General features: G+C 36.4%; 1 protein-coding gene across 1 annotated transcript; it reads right to left on the bottom strand.

The window, feature by feature from the left end:
• Positions 1-3271: 3271 nt before the first annotated feature.
• Positions 3272-20197, bottom strand: HELQ (helicase, POLQ-like). The gene is made up of 17 exons (XM_010009010.1): positions 19447-20197; positions 18922-19111; positions 18143-18338; positions 17069-17141; positions 16497-16594; positions 15818-15916; positions 14950-15095; positions 13801-14040; positions 12795-12936; positions 12366-12470; positions 11624-11843; positions 10650-10807; positions 8911-9009; positions 8451-8624; positions 7725-7838; positions 5458-5592; positions 3272-3358 (listed from the first exon to the last, which is right to left on the bottom strand). Exons 1-17 carry the CDS (start codon positions 20195-20197, stop codon positions 3272-3274), a joined length of 3027 nt encoding a protein of 1008 aa, XP_010007312.1.
• Positions 20198-20484: the final 287 nt, after the last annotated feature.

The raw sequence follows: 20484 nt of genomic DNA, 5'->3' as shown, positions 1-20484 counted from the left end.
GGCAGTACTAGCTCGTGTGGAAGCAGCTTTCCAGAACACAGGAACACAATAGGCCTCATTCACACAATGAAAATTAACAGCTAAACGTTAACCTAAGCCTGACCCCCTTACTAGTCCTTCCAGAGATTCAGTTTTCAGTGTTTTGTACAGGGATTTCTGAAAGTATAGAATTATGGCCTCAGGGGAAGGAAGGGAATTGCTCAACACGAGAACTGTTCTATATGGACAAATTGTAAAGTGAATAGGCATAAAGAAATACACCAAGTTTTTTGGTCAGATCACTTACTCTGCAATAGTTGCAACCTGAGGAGACCTACACCCAGTTTACTGTCAGTTATTAATAAATTGGCAGGAATGTCCTATGAAGCATATTTTTATGACCTGCTTTGGCTCAGAAGAATCTCTTGTTATTTCATATAAATAAGCTAATTGCCATTGCTTCTCTCCCTTCAACATAGGCTTTAGGATATAAATGTCCCATTGAAGCACGTAAGAATCTTTGCCTTCCAAAATGCCCTGAACCCCCCTTCACTCAAACTAAGCACATATAGCACAACCACTCCTAACAGACATTCACCAAACTAATGCATACCTATTCTGGCACCTGCACATCATTATACTGCATTTTACGAGCTCAGTACTGTGCTTCAGACTGAAACACCTCAACAGCATCCAGCAGCACAAACATACTGTGATCAGCAGCTGTTGTGTACTTCCCCCCCCTTCCCATCTCCACCCAGGGAAAAAGCCCAGGTAAGAAAGCTTTCTGTGAAGAGCATTTAATCATACATTAATAGATTCTGTAGAAAGAAAAAGCCCTGTGAAAGATATGTACTGCCTTGCTTGGAAGCTTGATTTCAGAAAAATAAGACAGGCTACATATAGCCTAGTTTTAGTGCAAATCCCTGCAGTTTCATGAATTTCACTTCTGATGTTATCAAAGGTCCCGGAGAAAGCCTGGGGGGAATGCACTCATCCATCTGGCAAAGCATAGCCTCTATAAACAGAGCAGCAGAGATGACAAATGTCAACCTTATTTTCCTTCCAGATCAGCTTCGAGCAGACCTGAAACCACTCACCTGTTTCAAACCTGTTTTTGCCACCACTGTCAAAGGGTCTCTGTAGGGAATACCTGACATCAGTCCTAAACATACATGACATGGAAACCTGATCTTGCAACAGTGCTGGCTGTTCTGGTGATGTACAACGGGGCAGTTAGCAACCCAAAAATGGGCAGCTGCCAGAAATATTTTTTTCCTGCTGTTCCTTGACACAAAATAAAAATTAAAAAGTACACTTTTAAAAATCAGAAGTGCAAATATCATGGAAGGTATTGTGACAGCAGATAATAGCTCATTAACTACTCCTGTAAGCAATTAATGGATTATTTCCACAACATTGGTTATTGCAGTAACTTAGTACACAGAGTAACTTTACAGTAATTTGCTTTGATTTTTTGTAGTTCCCTCCAACCCTCACCTCAAATCTGAGGAAGACTGTTTCAGACTCCAGAGAATATCATCAAGCACAAATCAATCTTTGAGCAACTGCTTAGGCCTTAAAGGCATCACTAAAATTTTCCTACACACATGCTACATCAAACACATAGAGATGTAATCACATTTACGCTGGAGTGAGCATCATCTGCCTTTTGAAAAGAACACAAATAAACCATTAGATAATTTAGTATTATCTACCATTCACTCATAAATGTATCTCAATTAAAAAGGGCAAGGCATTAAGAGACAGACTAAGTAATCTCAAGTCATGGCAAATATTGCTTCAGGATTTAAGAGCTAATTTTACCTTGTTAGAGACAACTTTAACATGCTCTGATGTTTCTAAAACCATTTGTGCCCTAGGCACAGTAACAGGATGCCCCTGCAGGCACTGAATCTAGCAGTGGAAATTAGTAATTTTGCCTCTAAAAAGGGCTGTTTTAAAATTCTTTAACTGGTCTAATACTAAATGTACTCAAACATAACCAGACTTTGTAAGCCACAAAAAAGTATCATAATTATGGTCTTAGAGGCATGTTTCTGCTAAATGATGGCTTATAAAGAATGTATTCAATTGCTACCTATGACTTCCCTAATGCAACAACAAAATGAACAGTAAAATAATAGCCTCTTCATCAGTTTTTCACCATAACCCCTTCAGTCAAGTGTTCAACATCTAACACCCCACTGGATGTTAAAATCCCTGTTTCTCTTGAATCTCAATACAATTAACCAAAGTAAAAAAACCACCACAATTTAACTAAGGTTTATCTTACTTTGCCTTTACAAAGGAACACCTGATTACATATGGAAATGCCATATTCCAGTGTCAGCACACTGACTACCACAATTTAACGCAGCAGTCTGTCACAGCTTTCAAGTCTTTCTGAACGTGCAGCACTTTAACACTGTCATGTACTACATACCAGCTTTGAAAAGGAGTTTTCTGTATCACAACTGAAGAAGACAGAAGTTTCAGACATCTTCCAACCTGTTTTCATAAGGTCTAACTTTTTACTGGAACGAAAATTGTAGATACCTTTAAAAATCCTAACTAGTATGATTTCCACTTGCCCATGTCTTAATATGGCTTCTCAAAAATCAGTTTTTTAAGTCTTCCTTCTCATCAGTCTTCACATTTAAGCAAGAAATTGAATAACATTCAAAAAAAGTAAACTTTCTGTTTGGAAGACTGCAATATAAACATCCTGAAATAATCTCTCTTGGGGAATTGCCAGAGACTGAGTACGAATTTGTTATGTAAATCTTTTAGCAAGGTTCAAAAAAGGCGTAATTTGCAATTTGTTGCACAGCCTTGGGACAACTTCTTTCTTACGAATTGCAACTCTATTTCTTTCCATCATTTAAACCTAGAGTATAGACATTCCTGCACGCAGGAATTTTGGAGTAACTCACTCATGCACGTATGTCCAATGTAAAGCCATTAAGTCAGTTATGAGCCAAAGCTCTAAGCAGAAGTACACACCAGCCAGCCAGTCCAGGCCTCAAAGCACTCCTAGGACTATGACTAAAAACAGGAATGAATTAGGATCACATCTTTTGATTCTAGTCTCTTGCTCAAGAGATTCATAGTCAAACCATAAAATGAAGTCAACTTTCCAAGAAACATTCTGAACTCACAACTCACACAAAATTGAGGAATACAAAAGACATAATAAATATTTATTATAATTACAGCAGCTTTACACAATAAAGTAAAAAATTTAAAAACGTCAGTTTTTTGATTCATGATTTTTCTTCACAACAATTGGTCAGTAGGTACCTGGGATATCTATAGGTACCCTTAACAGTTCTTCAACTTCTTCTTGTAAAGCCTCAGCTTTTTCACTCAGCAGCATCTAGGACAGAAAAAAATATAAGGAAACAAACAGAAGCATTATCTATAACTGTTAGACAACTTAAAACACCAGTGTTTCTTTCTAAACATGCAGCTAGTCTGTAAAAAAAAACTTCTCCTTGCTGCTCACAGCATCACAGAACCTTTGCCTCAAAGTGCTAACATTTCCACAAGTACTGCTACCAAGATTTTTTACTGCTTAACATATACCCATATGGAAAACACTAACACAAAAAAACATTCAGCACACTGCTGGTTTAATCAGTTCTGCTATTACATAATACATAAGATTTAACAGAATATAATCAGTTTTGTCTAGAACTGTTAACTTGAGCATTTTTAACCGTATACATTTATTTGCCATGTTGGAATAAACATTTTTAAGTTCATAGAATCACAGAATGCCAGGCTGGAAGGGACATCAAGGATCATCTGGTCCAACCTTTCCAAGTAGGAACACAGTTTAGATGAGATGGCCCAGCACCTTGTCAAGCTGAGTCTTAAAAGTGTCCACTTAAAAGTGTTGGGGATTCCACCACTTCCCTATGTCTGACTCTTCTCGTTGTGAAAAATTTTATTCTGATGTCCATCCAGTGTGTTCCCAGAAGTAACATGCACCCATTTCCTCCTATCTTTCCATGTGACTCCTTGTAAAAAGGGAGTCTCCATCTTCTTGGTAGCCATTCTTTTAAGTACTGGAACATGGCAATAAAGTCTCCCCTAAGCCTTCTTTTCTCAAGGCTGAACCAACCCTGTTGTCTCAGCCTTTCCTCATGTGGCAGGCTTCCCAGCCCCTGGATCCTCTCTGTGGCCCTTCTCTGGACCCTCTCCAGCCTGCCCTCATCTTTTTTGGATAGAAGGGATCAGAAGTGAACACAGCATTCCAGGTGGGACCTAACAGGCTGAACTGCTCCTGCTGGCAGCTGGAGTAGCACGAGCAGCACAACACATGCAAGCACTCCTCTAACTTTCCAGTTGGATAAAACACCATCAGTTTAATATCTGAGCATGACAGTAAGCTAGATTGCTGAGCTTGGCACTAACATAAATAAGTAATCTGGAAAAAATGCCTTTATTTTGGCTCACACAGCAGCAAAATAATTTTAAAAAAGGCAGTTTGAAGCTTGCAACAACATTCAATGGCCATGACCTGATAGGCACCCAAACACCAGAGTTGGCACTTTTACTCTACAAGAACGTACAAATGAAGACTTTATTATTGACTGCACCATTTCTACACCAGCCATCTATTAATTTCTTCTGGGCATTCTCTTACTTGACCAAAAGCTTGTTATTTTAGTGGAATCAAACAAGAAGCTGATGCCTTTGTAACAGCAGATGATTAATGCAGATTGAGGAGAGAAAATACTACCACTTGATAAATAAAATACATCCTGTATTTTTTGTTCAGGCACAACTCAAATGTTTTTTATGGATCTTTTTCCTTGGATTATTTATATGTGTCTTAGGCACTAAGTATGCCTTAGAGGCAGATATTAAGTGAAGGCCCTCCTCATGATGTATATTCAAAATGAAAAACAATTAGAAAGAATAACAGAGCATGACAAAAGCAGCCTAATAGGTGAGGTTAACCATGTACCTTGTTGGTATCCTTTTCTACTGTCCTGAAAATCCTATTCTTTTATCACAACTGCCACTAGAATTACTGTAAGGTTAAGTCCTGAGGTATTGGCAGAATAGAGCAACTTCAGTTATAATTCAGCATGGAGAGATCAAAGTAGTCATTTAATTCCTGCATTTCATCAGAAAAACTGTCAAACATTTTTACCTTTTGCTCGCTCTCTGAGAAAGAGCACAACTTTCCACTATTCTGTATATAACAGGTTGTTTTAGGAGAAGTTTAAGTTTGCCTGTCATTCAGGAGCATGAAGGTCAATTCACTACTCTTAACCATCTTATATAAATTACACTGTCAAGAAAGTATTTCAATATATCCCTAATACAGATCAGTATTTGGATCAGAAATATCCTGACGCCTTTACTAGTAAACTGAACTTTCATTTTTAATGTCATGCAAATATCCACTTTTGACACATTGAAGTTCTGAAGCAGGTTTTTTAAACTTTGTTTCTAGCTTACCTTTGCAGATGAAACAATTTGTTTGGCTTGACGTTTTGACAAGTGCTCGATCATCTTGACCAGAGTTTCTGGATCCGCATTAGCCAAGTGTGCTAAAGTTTTGTACCCTGCATTATAAAGCTGTTTTGCTCGTGCCTGCAAGTCCAAAATTGTGTTATAGAACAGGTAACACAAATTGCTATTAAGTGCCAATCTCTGCACCAACCTCAAACATTTCATCTTTGCATATCAATCCAATTCTCTTTGATTCATCTTTCTAAAAAGAGGAAGACTCACCAAGAATCTTTACTAGCAAAAAATAGAGCTTTACCTCTAAGAGTTACTTCCCCACACTATCCTGCCCAGCTCTTAGGAATCAATTCCTCATTACTTCCTCTTAGCCTAGATAATACTGACTGTCAACCTCTTTTGTCATCACGTTTTCTGCATTCACTGTCACCAACAGGAATGACTGTTTTGCATTCTTTAGAGATATCAAAGTGAAATGAGGGCTGATTTTACCCTTTTTTTCCTCACAGAACTTTCATGGAACAGAACACAAAATTCCACAAAACCCACTGCTTTCTGTTTTCAAGCTTATTAACATTTTTTCTTTAGAATCACAGAAGCTTTCTTATGTTTCTATTTTTGTGTGAAGTCATGGCTGTGAACTCATGTACACAGGAGACAGATCACAGGAGAGACTCTCTGCATTACCATCAGTTTAAGAGGGTGTGATTATCTGCTTCTCTTAACTTGGTTTGATCCTGGTGGTATATAGGGCAGCCAAGCAGTATTTGCTTAACGGAGTATCTGGATAAACATTTCTTTTACAAAAGAAATACTGCTGGAACTTTACGAAGATTAAATTAAAATGCACTTCTACACTAGTAGTGAAGGATAATTTAGTATAGGCAAGGCTTTAGTATCTTGAAACACCCACTCTATGAACAAGTGTTACACCTCCAAGCATTTTTTTCCTGCTTCTTAAAGACAACAAGGAACAGAAAGACATTTATTTGATGGCGTATGTGGGTTTTATCATCATTCAACTGCTTATAACAGGCTTACAATATATTATCTTCCTCCATGGCAACAGAGGTCTGTACATGTTCGTTGATGTGAAGTACTAAAAATATGAACTAAATTAACTACAAATAAGCACTAATTGCCAGCAAATATTTCCTGTGCTCTATTTGGCTGCTGTATACAGAGTATGACTGATAACATAGAGTCTCCCCACTAATAACTTAAATCTCATGAAAAGGCTTTAGATTGCTCTTTGAAAGCTATGCAAGTAAATATGCAGAAAATAATTTTATCTCTCACTACAGTAACCTTAAAATTGATTTTCCAATTTCTTCCACAGAAATCTAAGAAAATCACACCTGTTCAAGATGACAGTCGACCTGCTACAAATATAAACTGTCAGTATGGTTTTAAGGCCTGTGCAGAAATATCTTGGTGGTAACAATAATTTTGAAAAAACATTTAAAAAACACAACCATACAACTATGCTGTTGAGGCTGCTTTTGTCCTTAGACAGAAATGCTCCCATATGGAGTAAGTAATGAAAAAAACCTATATACCTTTTGCATCCAATTCAGAAAATTTGATATATATATAAAAAAAGCCATTAGGCTCTAAGTCTTCATCATTGTTCAGCGTCTCAGAATGAAACCTTTGTGCCACTACAGTCAGTGGTTTGCTGACAAACTGACTCTGCAATAGACTAGACAGGAAACTCAGATTGTTTTGCAGTGTTTACCTATAACTTTGCACTGCAACCCCAAAAGATTTTTCTACTTTAATAGGAGTCTTCAATTCAGAGACTGTTAAAGTTTCTCATTTAAAATACATGCAGCACTACAAGTGGCTGTAAAAGACTTTAGTTTCCAACAGGACTTCATATATACATGTGAGGGTCTTTTAACTTATCTAAATATGTAAGTTCTTATTTCTCTTTACTTCCATGAACTGAAGAAACCTTAACACAAGAGAAACCTGGACTGTGTTTTCCAGCTGAGTATACAGCTAAATTATTAACCAAATACAGTATTGTCACTGTTGCCCTGGTAGCAGCCGGAGGAAAATCTTTGTTTGCTCCAGCTCAAATTTTATCAACAGACCATTTTTCTACCAACCTCCAGGGCTGTTGTGGGATATCTGGACTATGCCAAATTCTCAATAAAGAAACTAGCTTGGTCTTCCAGATATATCTGAAAGACACAGTAACATTTAGCATACAGGTTTACACTGAAAAATTTCACAAAGCCAGATTTACTAACCTCTAGAACCCCTGCTACTTCCATCAGAGGAATGAGTTCTGTCTTAACACAGTATGTCAACTGCTTGGTAAGTTCTGTCAGCAAGGCTTTGTAAACCCAAAATTCTTCCAGTTCCTGCAGAGATAAAGATCATTAAAAGTCAGATCCTAAGTTCTGTATTTGGGGAGTATGACAGATAAGAGCTCTGCTACAGCAACAAACATATATTTGGCTTTTAGACACGGGAAGTACTATTTCTAGTTCTCTTTTCAGCTAGTTGCAGAGTTGCATTCAGCAACTATTCTTCAGTTGAACATCCCAAAGTTGAGGTAGTTCTGAAGGATAAACAACACATTATTTCAATAGAGGAAAAAGCCCAAGAATACAAGCAAGTTAGCTGTTTTCCTGAGATGACATTCCACAACCAGGTGGCCTTTTTTTCCAAGAGAAAGGTAAAATTGTCAATTATTTCACCAACAGCACAGATATTGATCAATGTCCTGAACAGTTTGTATATTTTTGCATTATCAATGCATAAAGATTATTTTTAATATAAAAATATCACTCTATGAACATGCTTTTCTGAATAGGAAGAATAATTTTTTAATAGGAAAGCTAAAAAAAACCAGTTTTGCACAGGAAAGGTGAAATATGACACCCGTATTCAGTTCCAACTTCAGAGAACAGGACTCCAGATTTCTCAAAACCAGTCCCAAATGATTCATTGGAATTAATTTAACACAGTACCTCACAGAAATGTAGAACACAGGAGGCAAATGAGGCAGCAGAATTAAGGAGATTTTGCACGTATCCTCGGGACAAATTAAATTTCTCGGAAACGCTCCATATATTTGTCTCCTTCAGCAGGGTGTAAAGGACAAACGTCAGGTAGAGTCTGTTCACCACAGCACTGTCCACATTCTAGGAATAAAGCAAGTCAGAATTTAGAGCCAATATCATATTCAATATGTTCTGTTAGTGCTACAAGGAAATTCTTTTAATTTCTACTCCTTCACATCTCTAAAGCATGTCTGTAATATACCAAGAGACACTGAACAACATGAAGAAAAGCAGCCAATAAGGTTAAAAGAATCTTACTAAATAGAACAGTAATAAAGAACACTAGCAGAAGAATAACCTATAATTTGTAAATATTCAAAAGAAATTACTAAACTGTCATCTTAGGTATGAAAAATCTCCAGCCTACCTTTCTGATGGCTTGACCAGAAGCCTTTTTTGTAATAAAGCTTTCAGGTACTCCCACAATATCTGCTACTTTTTGCTCTGCTGCACTTAGCTGGTTGAACTAAAATAAGATTGATTACAGTCAAGACTACTTATTTACAATTTGTTACAAGTGCTACGAATCAGAAGAGTTGCAGAGAATGTGAATATGCTCTATTTAGCTGTAAAAAAAGCCAAATGCAAACAAAAAAAACCCCAAAAAACATACCAGAAACCAAAACCCATCCAATTTATATAATACCAATACCACCTGCAGACAAATTTGCTTTCCCTTTTCCTCTGTTTATGACAAGCTTTCATTCTCTTTCATCTTGAATGCCACTGGCTTGGAAATAAATGTGTGTTCTGCTGATAAACTTTGGATGTGCATACATACAAAGTTTTAATTTTGATAAATGTATAGCATACTCTAGTGTTAAGCTGCACATAGCATCACTTTCCTCGCATTCCTTGATTAAAAAAATCTACTGTGATATTTAAGATTCAAGACGAACAGGTTAAAACTTCTGGAGAGCTAAGTCACTTCAAAATACTCAAATATTTATTCTAAGAAGTATCATTAACATTAAAGTATTCCCTGGATTTAACATCTTCCCCAAATGGTGATCAGAGGCTGTTCTCCAAGCTTAAAAATTGCTCTGCAAACTCCAGGATGGTTTTGAAAAGAATTTCCATATATTTAGTCCTTTAATGTTACAGAAAACACAAGTCTATTACTCCAAGTGAAACAATGTTTTTCAGTATCTCTATTTAGTGCTTAGTCACTAAACAATCAGATCTGCAGCTTTTTCACCTGCTTCTTCGAATTCTCTGTAACTGCCCATTTCTGAATGACACAATTTACCAAAGTTACATCAATTTTAGTGTCACCCCAAGCACACAGGATGTTACAGAAAAGGGAGCAGTTATGAACTTGGCAGTGTTAGGTTAACAGCTGGACTTTGTGATGTTAGTTTTTTTCCAAACAAAATGATTCTACGATTCTATGAATTATGGGTAGATCTGACAGAGCATGCAAGACTAGGAAAAGGGCTGTGCTGCTACAGCTGCCATAGCAGTCTGTGGGAAGATACTGATCACAGTGGCATAGCTAAAATCACAGTTGGAGTTAAAGCATTAGATTCAGACATTAAACTAAGATTAAGACTTAACATCCTCTGCTGGATTTTGCTCCCTAAACAGCAGATGTAATGAGTGAGCACCAGAAGGTGAATTTAAATGGTGATTTTCTGGCAAGACTACAATGATGTGGTTACATAAAACTAGTTTATAGGAAAGTCTCATTCAAGATTAACCAGACTCATAGAATCATCCTGGTTGGAAAGGACCTTGAAGATCATCAAGTCCAATCATAACCTAAATTCCCCTACCATAACTTAATTTACCCGTTCAGTCCTGGCAATAGGTTAGCACCAAGGTTAGTCTCAGGATTTGGAGTACTGACAGATCAAGAGATGTGTTTCATGCCGCTGTTTCCCCCAGATAGGGTCAAATATTATTACAGATGCAAAAGAGAACTCAGGTTTTTACGCAATACAGGAGAGCACCTATGTCCTGTGGCTGAAAATAAAATAGCATATTTCAACTTTTAATCAAATCATTAGCCCACAATCTGTATTTGTGATGTGTATAAACTTCCCTGAAGTTTAATAAACTGGAATACTAAATGCCCCCAATGCATGTTTGCTAGTAAATTCTCACCTGTCTCAAGTATATCATCCAATCTGGACTGCAGCTAGAAGTCATATCATATGGAGTTGCCAGATACAGAAGATGGAGATTGCTCTCAAGAATCAGCCCTTCCAAACCTTTCTTCAATTCTCTGTAAAGAAGATTGCAGTATGCCAAGTCTATAGACCCTATAATAAGCACACAACGTATTGCAATTTTAAACACGCATACAGTCAAGTGTAATAGATTTTAACACAGAGTCAATATTTCCTTTATCTTCCACAAAAGCTTATTATGTCATCTAAATTGAAGAGAAATAACTGTAACCTGGATAACCAAACACAAGCAGTGAAGGAAGTACAGTCACCTACTGCCATGTATGTCTATTCTGTGGGCAGTTTTGGAGTGTTTGTAAATTGCCTTGGCTTTCATGAAGTCCTGGAACAACCTCATAGATTGAAGGAATTTTTCAGAGATTTGTCCTATTCCAATTGCACCCTATACCCTCTATCTTTAAGCTATGACAGTAAAAGAGAACTTCCTGATACTCTCTCTTCTTCATTACAATTGGTCTACATGTTGTATGCTTCCTACGCCTCCTAAGCTTCCCTCCAGGTAAAGAAAACCCTCTGTTTGCATTACCTTTTTATAACAATGAATTACAAAACAAGGTCATGAGCCATTCTGATTACAATAAAATCTTAGAATAATTTTTTTGGGCATACAGTTTTGGTTTTACTCCCATTATGACCAATGTTATTACATTTCTTTCCCATTATGTTCAGTCATACAACACTTGTTCCTTCCCATTTTCAGCCCAGAACATAAATTAATAATCAGAACTGACTCTCTACAACTTAATATAAATTAAATATATTCATATTTATTATGAAACATTGCAGATTCAGACTGAAGATGAGAAACCACAGTGAACTGAGATAAGGCTGAAATGAGATGGTTTCTTGAGACAAAGTCTACAGTAAGAATTAGAGAAAAAGTCTTACCTTTATATGTAGCTTTACCCAATGGTGTGATCGTTAAAGTGCATTTGGAATTGTGGTCCTTCTCAGGTACTCTTCCTTTTAGAAGTCCTTTTTCTATTAGGTTTTCTAGCCCATCTTTAATTATATCCGAGAGGCTCTTCTCTTTAGACAGCAGCTGTTGCTGAACACCCAGCAATGTACTGCACATAAAATTGTTGACTTCCTCATGGGTAACTGCTATCTGCATCAGGTTTGCAAGCAATTAGCATCTTTAAAGGTGTCATTTCACATAACACACTTCCTAAGCGATATGAAAAAAATCCCTGAATATAGAAGCAATTTGATACCCTGTTAATGTTTTTCTGCAGATATATATGACAACAAATAGAATGACAGACAGTCTGTGATGGATCTGATGGGACTGCTTTCCATCTGTTCTATTATTCTAGCTACTGCATCATGGTAATTTTTATTTTTAATCAATTATCAGAAATGAAAATACTATTAATACTGTAATATGTCATAGGTAGGTATAACTTTGACTTTTACATGTAAGGAAATTGTCATGTTCCATGTTTACTTGCTAGCCAAGTTACATAAAAAGACAAATCCAATCTTTGTCCTTGTTATCTGATTAGAAGGTATTCTGAACTTGCAGCAAATCTGTTTTAAAAGTCTGGTTTTTTTTCTATAGATTTAGCAGATAAATTTTTTTTGCATTCCCAAGCACTTAAGTTACTCACAGAGAAGAGATAACTGATACCTTCAGTCCAACCAAAGATAACAACAGACTCTGCATTCCCTTGGTCAACTCCAGGAGAAGATTGCTGTAACAATTCTCCAAAGGACTGTTAACTAAATCCTGAACCTAGAAAGAATAAGTAATATATTACGCTCAAGCAAAATACATTAGCATTAGTTACAATGCATTAGTTACAAAAGCATTAGTTTTATACCTTTCAAAATACCTATATGCATGATTCAGCTCATAAAGAAAGTGTATAGATCTAACGTTTTTTGTTCACATAAGGAAACAAAACAGAAAGGCAATCGGTAAGTATTATTACCTAAGTCAAATACTTGCAAAATTAAGAAGGGGAACAAAAATTAACCTAGGCAGCTCAGCTCCTCCTCTTCATCCCACCAGCTTTATTCAACAATATAAATTAACCAACAGCTTTGTAAAAATTACCAAGTGTTTGTCTTTTTCTTGCACTATGAGAATACTTTCTCCAGCACTGTCAATACCAGCTCGACCAGCTCTGCCAATCATTTGTTTATACTGGGTCTTCTTCAGGAAGTCATTAGCAACATAAGGAGCTCTTAAAATAACCCTGTAAAGAAGTCTTTCATAAGTTATGCTTTATATTGAAATTACTAAAGCAGCAATAAAATTTTACAAATGTATTCTTTTTTATGTCCCTTGCTTAGCAATTAATAAAAAACAAATGCACTTGTTTGAACAGATATGTCAATCATCCAGAAAAACATTTAACAATTTAAGGTTTATTGAATGATAAGCCATGTTTATTATGTTTTGCAGAACCTTTGGAACTAGTCTTTACCTCTACTCAAAGGCCTGAGTTAAAGAGTGAAAATCACTGAGATATAAATAAAACCTACTACACAACATTAACACCATTGACCATAGCCCAGTTATGCTAGAAAAAACACACGTATTCTCCCCTCAGATGCACTATTCCAACATACATGCACACAAAACTGGACTCCTAGCAAACAGTCTATGGTCATATGGAGCACAGCAGCCCTATCAACAGCACTCATATAAGAAAAGATTGCCTATTTTATATTAAAACACATTCAAACTATATCTCCTCAGAAAGGACTTATTTTACAATTCAAGCACTGGTCTTAGGAGAGTATCTAAACAAACCACCACTCTTCTGGAGAATATTAATAAAATACTGAAGCATTTTCTCATTTATTAAAAATTCCTTAATCCAGGTAGATTAATGCTCTTCAGTTATGTATTCTGAAGGACTTGCTACTGATTCAGTTTTCCTATCTAAAACTTTGCAGTCTTGTCTCCCTACTTGAACACAAAATTCCTTTCGCTTCCCATTTGCCAGTAAAAGCAGAAACATACTTTAAATAGCACCAATATTTCCAACCTAGTAATTTTTTTTTTTTACAAAGCAAAAATCAACACAACAATGAAATCTGTTTCAGTTACTAACCTCCTAGCTGGCAGGTTTACTCCAGCAGCTAAAGTAGCTGTGCAAGCAAGAAGACACAGGACACCTGCAGAATACGCTTCCTCTATACTTTTTCTTTCATCATTTGTAAGGCCACTATGGTGATAAGCAACACCAAAAGGGATTGTTTGCTTCAGAACAGGACAAACACTTCCGTTTCCAATACTCTTTAGGTTCTTGATGAGATCTTGTTTCTCTTTCTGCCTGAGAGCTTTAAATTCTCTTAGGTAAGAAAAAAAAAATCTTATTACTTTGATCAATTGCTAACTACTTAAAAAAAAAAATAAATCAATCAAGAGACATGCTTGCTGTTTCTGTTCATTATCCATTCCTCTAACATCTAGGTTGGAGAATTTGTTATTTCCAGTGACTTTAAAATAACAAAACACAGGAGACCGGTTAAGTTGCAACAAACTCTTTTCTTGTTTGTAAGCACAAATGCAGAAGAGATCAAATATTGACTGGGTGTGGGAATCAACTGCACCAAAGAAAGGAAACAGGGCCAGTATTTGCAAGTAGTGAAGATCACAGGTACATCAAAAATGGTTTCCATTTTTACAGCAAGGGAGGGTTTTGGTTTGTGTTAACACAGTTTCTTCCTACATAAAATATAACTGTGCTATTTTGAGTTTGAGTTGATCAAATCACATTTAATGAAACCAAATGTAAGTCTTAAGTTTCTTTTATACATTAACAAAGTCTGGTTTAGTTTTCACAACTTACATTCGCAAAGTAGGTATGGAACAGAGACACTCAACTGACAAGTAACATGCATGACCACATAACAGGCTATAGAGAAAACGTTTTCTAAGCTTGCAGAGAGCAGTGCCAGAGGGACGCAAGGTTGAGTAATTCAATATGCTTTTCCCTATCCTTTGTAATTTGTCCTCAAGTAACCATTTTTTCAGCTAGTTTGTTCAAATAATAAGCTCTTTTTTTTGGGTAAAACATTTGTTTAATGGGCCTTGAGCAGTTTGCTATCATTTATACAGTCAGCAACTTTATATGACTCCATATTGAAAGTATCTACTTCTGATCATCAGGGTAAATCAATTATAAACTAGTGAAGATAAATCCTAAATTCTGACCAACTACTCCAATTCTGACTAAAATATAATGACAGAAACTTACGTCTTGAGGTACTTGCACACCATTGAAGCCACATTTTCACAGTTCTTTTTAGTGGGACAAAAGATTAGGCAGGAATATTTAGGAATAACTTCAGTAACCAGCGCAATGATGTGGTCAGGATCTGCTTTCTCCAGATTACTAGAATACTGTAATAAACAGGGATTGTCAAACATTTAAATTTAGAAATTAACTCATAAACTAAGTACTCAAGATTTGTTCTCAACCTTTACTAGAATAATACCATTTACTTTAATGTGACATAATTGCAAGAAGACATAGGATATGCTTTTATCCCCAAACCTCACTTGAAAGAGTTTATTAACACATCTAGCTTGAACTTAGGGATCCATGGATTTAAGAATCAAATTATTTGCTTTTTCCTCTGATTACTTCAATTTCTTTTAGCAAGACCAGGGTGATGTTATGCTAGACTGTGAGTAGCACAAGTAACACACACTTTTCTTTTTAAAGGCTGAAAAGACACCCTACAAAAGGCAGTAATAAGCTAAAGCAAAAAAAAAGGTCTTATTTTAGTATCCTCCAAGAATGACCAACTATTGGGAAAATCTACCCAAAAACATAAGGCATCATGTATTTGGAATACCCAAACTCACTGCTCTTCACACATCAAAATAATGAAGAAACCTTTTCCTTAAAGAGCCATAAAGGAGTGAAAATCAAGTTGAATGCTCAGTATTTCAAAGGCCTTTTTCCTCCCCCCAAAAATACCATTTTCTTTCTCATAGGTATTACAAATGAGCTACCATGTTTAAGTAGTTGCTTTGGTAAAAGCTCTGTAAACAAATCAGTGTAAAATAATACATTTCATAACTATAGTTCAAAGAAACTATAAGCACTTTCGTTTTACCTTGAAATTAAGCAGGCGTGAAAAAGTAAAGCCTTTTTCTGCTTTGTTGTCAACTGCATAAATGGTGTCTCTTATCTTTACGTATTCCTTTAATTCTACCTAGAGAGAGATAAGCCATAAACAGAAACTTCAGCTAAATTACCAAGTCTTCTCTAAAGATCAAGCTGTTTCTCACATACAGCTAATGTTTTTTCTATGCATCACATTTTGTATACATACTTGCATGGACACAAGCACATTCCAGCCCACCAAGATTTAAAAAAAAGTTAATGGCTTTCATTATTTGCCCTGAGAAACTAATTATAACAAAGAATGACAAATGCTGTAACCATGAACTATTCATAAACAATTGTCATGATAGCAGTCAAGCACCAGTAGTCCAGATTCTAGTTCTATCAAATGAACTGTAATGAATTATTACAGCAGCTGTAATTTAGAAATTCATTCAGTTAAAAGCACACAAGTGGTTTAACACAACATATAAAGGTACTGGCATTTGTGGTTTTACAAGTCTACAGTGCTATTTATTGTATTAGTACAATTGCAAGCAGTAGAAGGCATTATACCACATTACACAGTAAAATAAAGCACAAAAGCTGTACTATGACTCTAAACAGATGTGCTATGACTTTAAAGCCAAGTATCTTCTCTACTAGTTGATGACATTTTGTATACAGACCGGTCTAAAATTATTAGTATAGTACTCTGCTTGCAGGAACTTCTGCAGCTCTCCGACGTTATTTAAAGTTGCACTCATTCCAATGACTTGTGTGTTTTCTGCAATTCGGAAGTTAAGATGGAATTAGTGACATGTTCACAATCTTTAAGACTTCTGCTCAGTTTTATGTTCACAAGCCTGCTTCTTCATCATTAGTCTTTTTAAATGCCAAAGTACCAGGTTTGAAGTGGGATGTAGCTAATCTATGTTAGCTAAGACGTAAACATAAAAAAGGAATCCTTCCCTATAGAAGCATTTAATTGGAATGGCTAAGGGGCTCCTACAAACAAATGGAAGAGATTTGACAATACTCAGGATTTCTTAGAGAGGATGTATAAAAAGAGCTTCAGAAACATCCAGCCCATCATTACAGGGTCAACTGACAAATACTTGAGTAAACACTAACGCACATTCATGTGATGTTTTTCAAAAGTAGCCAGAACACCACAAATCCAGCAAGCAAAAGTAAGATTTCTCTCTGGAAATGCCATCACTACAGCATTTTATTAACATTACCTGCAGCCATGACTTACTACTAGTGTAAAGAATTTTCGCAAGTGTAATTTCCAGCGTAGCTCCACGACTTCCCTCGCCAAGCATATGCAACTGTGAAAAGAAAGGAAAAGCGAAATGCAAGAACATTAACTGAGTTAAACAAATAAATAAATGTAGTCCTAAACAAATAATGAAAGGAATGTCTTTGTCGGACTTCCTCAGGATCTCCCTCTTGAAAATTCTGACTGCTAAGCTCCTTCTAGAAATATAGCCTCACTGAAACAGCGTTTAAGAATAATGGAAAAACAGACACATGAGAAAACAAGGGGAGATTTACCTTCCAATGAACTAGACTACAACTGACACAAACGGTAACTCCTGACAGTAAACAGTGTCTGCAGATGTTTGTATTCATCAGACTAAAGCAATTCTAAGCAAACTATGTTTTAAGCAACACATACAGTGGAATTTCATATAAGAGATTTTTTAGCAGCCATCTATCACCAGAAGAAGTAGCTGTCTTCTGTTTAGAAGCTACTGTATTAAAGTAGGGTCAGTCAGTCTGAAGCATTCCATGAATTAAACGTCCTTGTTAGATGTTACACGTGATTAAATCCCACAGCCAACCCTCAGCAGCATAACTCAGCCACACCACTAAAAAGCAGAATAAGGGGCAATTCTCAGAGTCATATATTACTTAATATTTTTCTTTTTTATGTTCATTTAGTCATTATTAATACCAGACACAAAATCTCACGGTTGCACATTTAGAACTTCAATTCTGGAGTTCTATCACATTCTATATGAATAAAGTGATTGATTTATTTTCTAATCCATTGGAGGTGCCTAACTGACAAGTAGTTACTAAGCAATTAATCATCTACACAGTACATCTCTCAACATAAAATCTATTGTCCTGATACAGCAAAAAATGCTTCAGTTAAAGAAAAGCAACTTTCAGTACTACAGAATTACATACCAATGCACAAAAACTTAACTAAGTGATATTAATTTAATGATAAACACTCAAAGGAATACCAAGTAATCAAAAAAACTCATCTTTGCTAGTAATTGTGTGGCATAAAAAGCAATATGTAAATCTTGTAACATACCTCATCTACTACAACCAGACCGAGGTCATCAATTCTTTCTGTTTCAATTAAGGAATTGACTAGAGCATGTCCTTTTTCTATGGTAGCAATATAAAGAGACTTTTTTAGTCTCCTCTTGATTGGTGGAAATCTTCCTTTACTTCCTGCATATTCTTCAACCAGGAAACCCAATTCTATCCCAAAGCTTGATAAACCCCTAACCTGGAAAATAAATAAATAAATAAATAAGAATCAAGTAGAGAACAACTTGTGCTCATCTGGGATTTCACAACTGCCTCAAGAACTCAACATGAATACAACCAACTCACACCACAACAAACTGTCTGAATTAATGAAAACATTCTAGCTATGACTAAAATCTTTTTCAAAAAATTGAAAAACTGAAGTGTTTACAAACATTGTCAAGCTTGGGTTGCATCTGTTCTGTAAAATTAACTCTTTCGTTATACCAAAACCGATTAGTTTTTATTTAAAGACCATCTCTTTAGCGAGACGAGCAGTACAAATATAAGACTGCATAAATATACAGAACACTGCAAAAAGCTATTATTTCAAAAACTATTATTTTCAAAATTCAGCACACTTTACAGCTTAGCATCTTCCCCTCATAATTTAATTTTTTTTATTAAAGAATTACTGACCCTCAGAGCAGCATTAGGGGGAGAAGTCACTCACTTCCCACCATGTATTTATGGAAATCATGGAGTTTCCTAAAATTAGTGTTAAAAACTAGCCAAGTAACAAGGCATATCAGAAAAGATAAGTAGTATCAGACACACTGTATCCAGACCTTTTCTTGAACGATGGCAACATACGGCAGGATCATCAGAACATCTCTCTGCCTGCAGAGTAGTTCTTGAAGAATTATTATTTCAGCTACAAGAGTTTTTCCACCACTGGTTGGCAACGAGTATATTAAATTCTTTCTTTGCTGTAGAGATTCTAACATTAAGCAATCATGCTGCCATTCTGCAAAATTAAAAAATAATTACTAGCAGCCCCTAGGGGCTCCTTAATCAATATCAAAATGCTTACGTTTCATATAAAATACTTTAAAACCAGCCTTTGAGAGTCATCAATAAACCACTAGAAGTGATCAAGCCTTCCCAAGTATTCTACAAACCATATCAACCTTTCCCACCCATCAAAAAGAACCAAAATAAAAAACAAAACCAACACTCTCCAACATGGCTTACATTAAACATTACCTTAGCTTATATTATCTCTACAGTGTAATGGGTAAAATGGGCAACACTTCACCAGCACGTGTAGTTTTTTTCCCAACAAACCATTAGTTACCTTACCGTAAAGTGTTTCAATCCCTCGAAATTGTCTTAATAGATCTTTAACTTTGCTAGGTAATCCATAAAAAGGGCCTATATCCACAGAAGAAGATTCAATAGTTTTCCTAGCAACACAAATCTCTTCAGATAAAACAGCCTCTTTAAGCTGCTTGGCCTTAGAGACCTGCAGAAACTGGGCTTTGGCATTTCCAGTCATTGCACTTTTCAGATGATCTTTAAGACTCTCTGTTTTAAACAAACCACACTTGGAGTCTGAGGAAACGTCAGTAGATCTATTATTTTGTTCACCATCAGGACAAACAGATGACAGGCTCCTGATTTCATCTGAGGAAGAGCTTACACATTTATTCCTCCTCTCTGAAGCTGGAGATATTCTAGAACCACGAGACAGTTCATCCATTTTCTGAAAATATAAAAGTTGTGATGATGGCAAGTCATCTAATAGAGACTCAGTCAGTGCTTGATTGCTGTCCACGGGGTCATTTTCATTCATCTGGAAAGCATCCTCTTCATCAGTTTTAAGGACAACCATATTTTCTGAAGTAGAAAAACTATCTTGTTTTTTGTGGTGAATTCCTGACTGAAGATTCCCAAGTGTGGTGTCTCCAGCTGCTTCAACATCCCGGTTTTTATCCTGCAGGCATTTGTGCTCCATATCATCAACTTGGGCCGGCAAAGAGTAATTTCCAAAGAAGCTGTCATAGTCACCAAACATATCTTCTTCGCTATCGTTACCACACTGCAAAAACATAAAAACGAGTATTTATACTCCCAAGCGGCAACACGGGAGGCAGCATAAATCGCACAGCACACGCATCACATGCAAGACCTGGTTTGGCTCCTAAAGGAAGGCGCCCCTTAACTCTGTGAAACTCAACCTACACGCAGACACAGCTGCCTGGCAGGGACGAGCCCTATTTTCTGTTTTTATTTAGGTCAGTTTCAAGCACAACGCGCCCGGTCTCATACAAACCCAGGCCCTCCCGGCGCCCAGGCCGTACCGCGGGCTCCGGCGGGGCTCCCTCGCTGCCACAGCCA

This window comes from Chaetura pelagica, unplaced genomic scaffold, assembly GCF_000747805.2.
Source record: "Chaetura pelagica isolate M959 unplaced genomic scaffold, ChaPel_1.0 scaffold221, whole genome shotgun sequence".
Lineage (NCBI taxonomy): Eukaryota > Metazoa > Chordata > Aves > Apodiformes > Apodidae > Chaetura > Chaetura pelagica.
Note: the sequence above shows the minus strand (reverse complement) of the source record. Positions and strands in the feature narration are given on the sequence as shown.

Bases quoted from the DNA above. Each gene is read 5' to 3' on its own strand.
- HELQ (XM_010009010.1), bottom strand. From the start codon at position 20,197: ATGTTTTTGCAGTGTGGTAACGATAGCGAAGAAGATATGTTTGGTGAC. The intron at 16,595-17,068 runs GTAAGTCATGGC...TCCGAATTGCAG, and splicing joins GAAAATTCTTTACACTAGTA to AAAACACACAAGTCATTGGA. The intron at 7,839-8,450 runs GTACTGTGTTAA...TTATCTCTGCAG, and splicing joins GTGTTCTACATTTCTGTGAG to GAACTGGAAGAATTTTGGGT.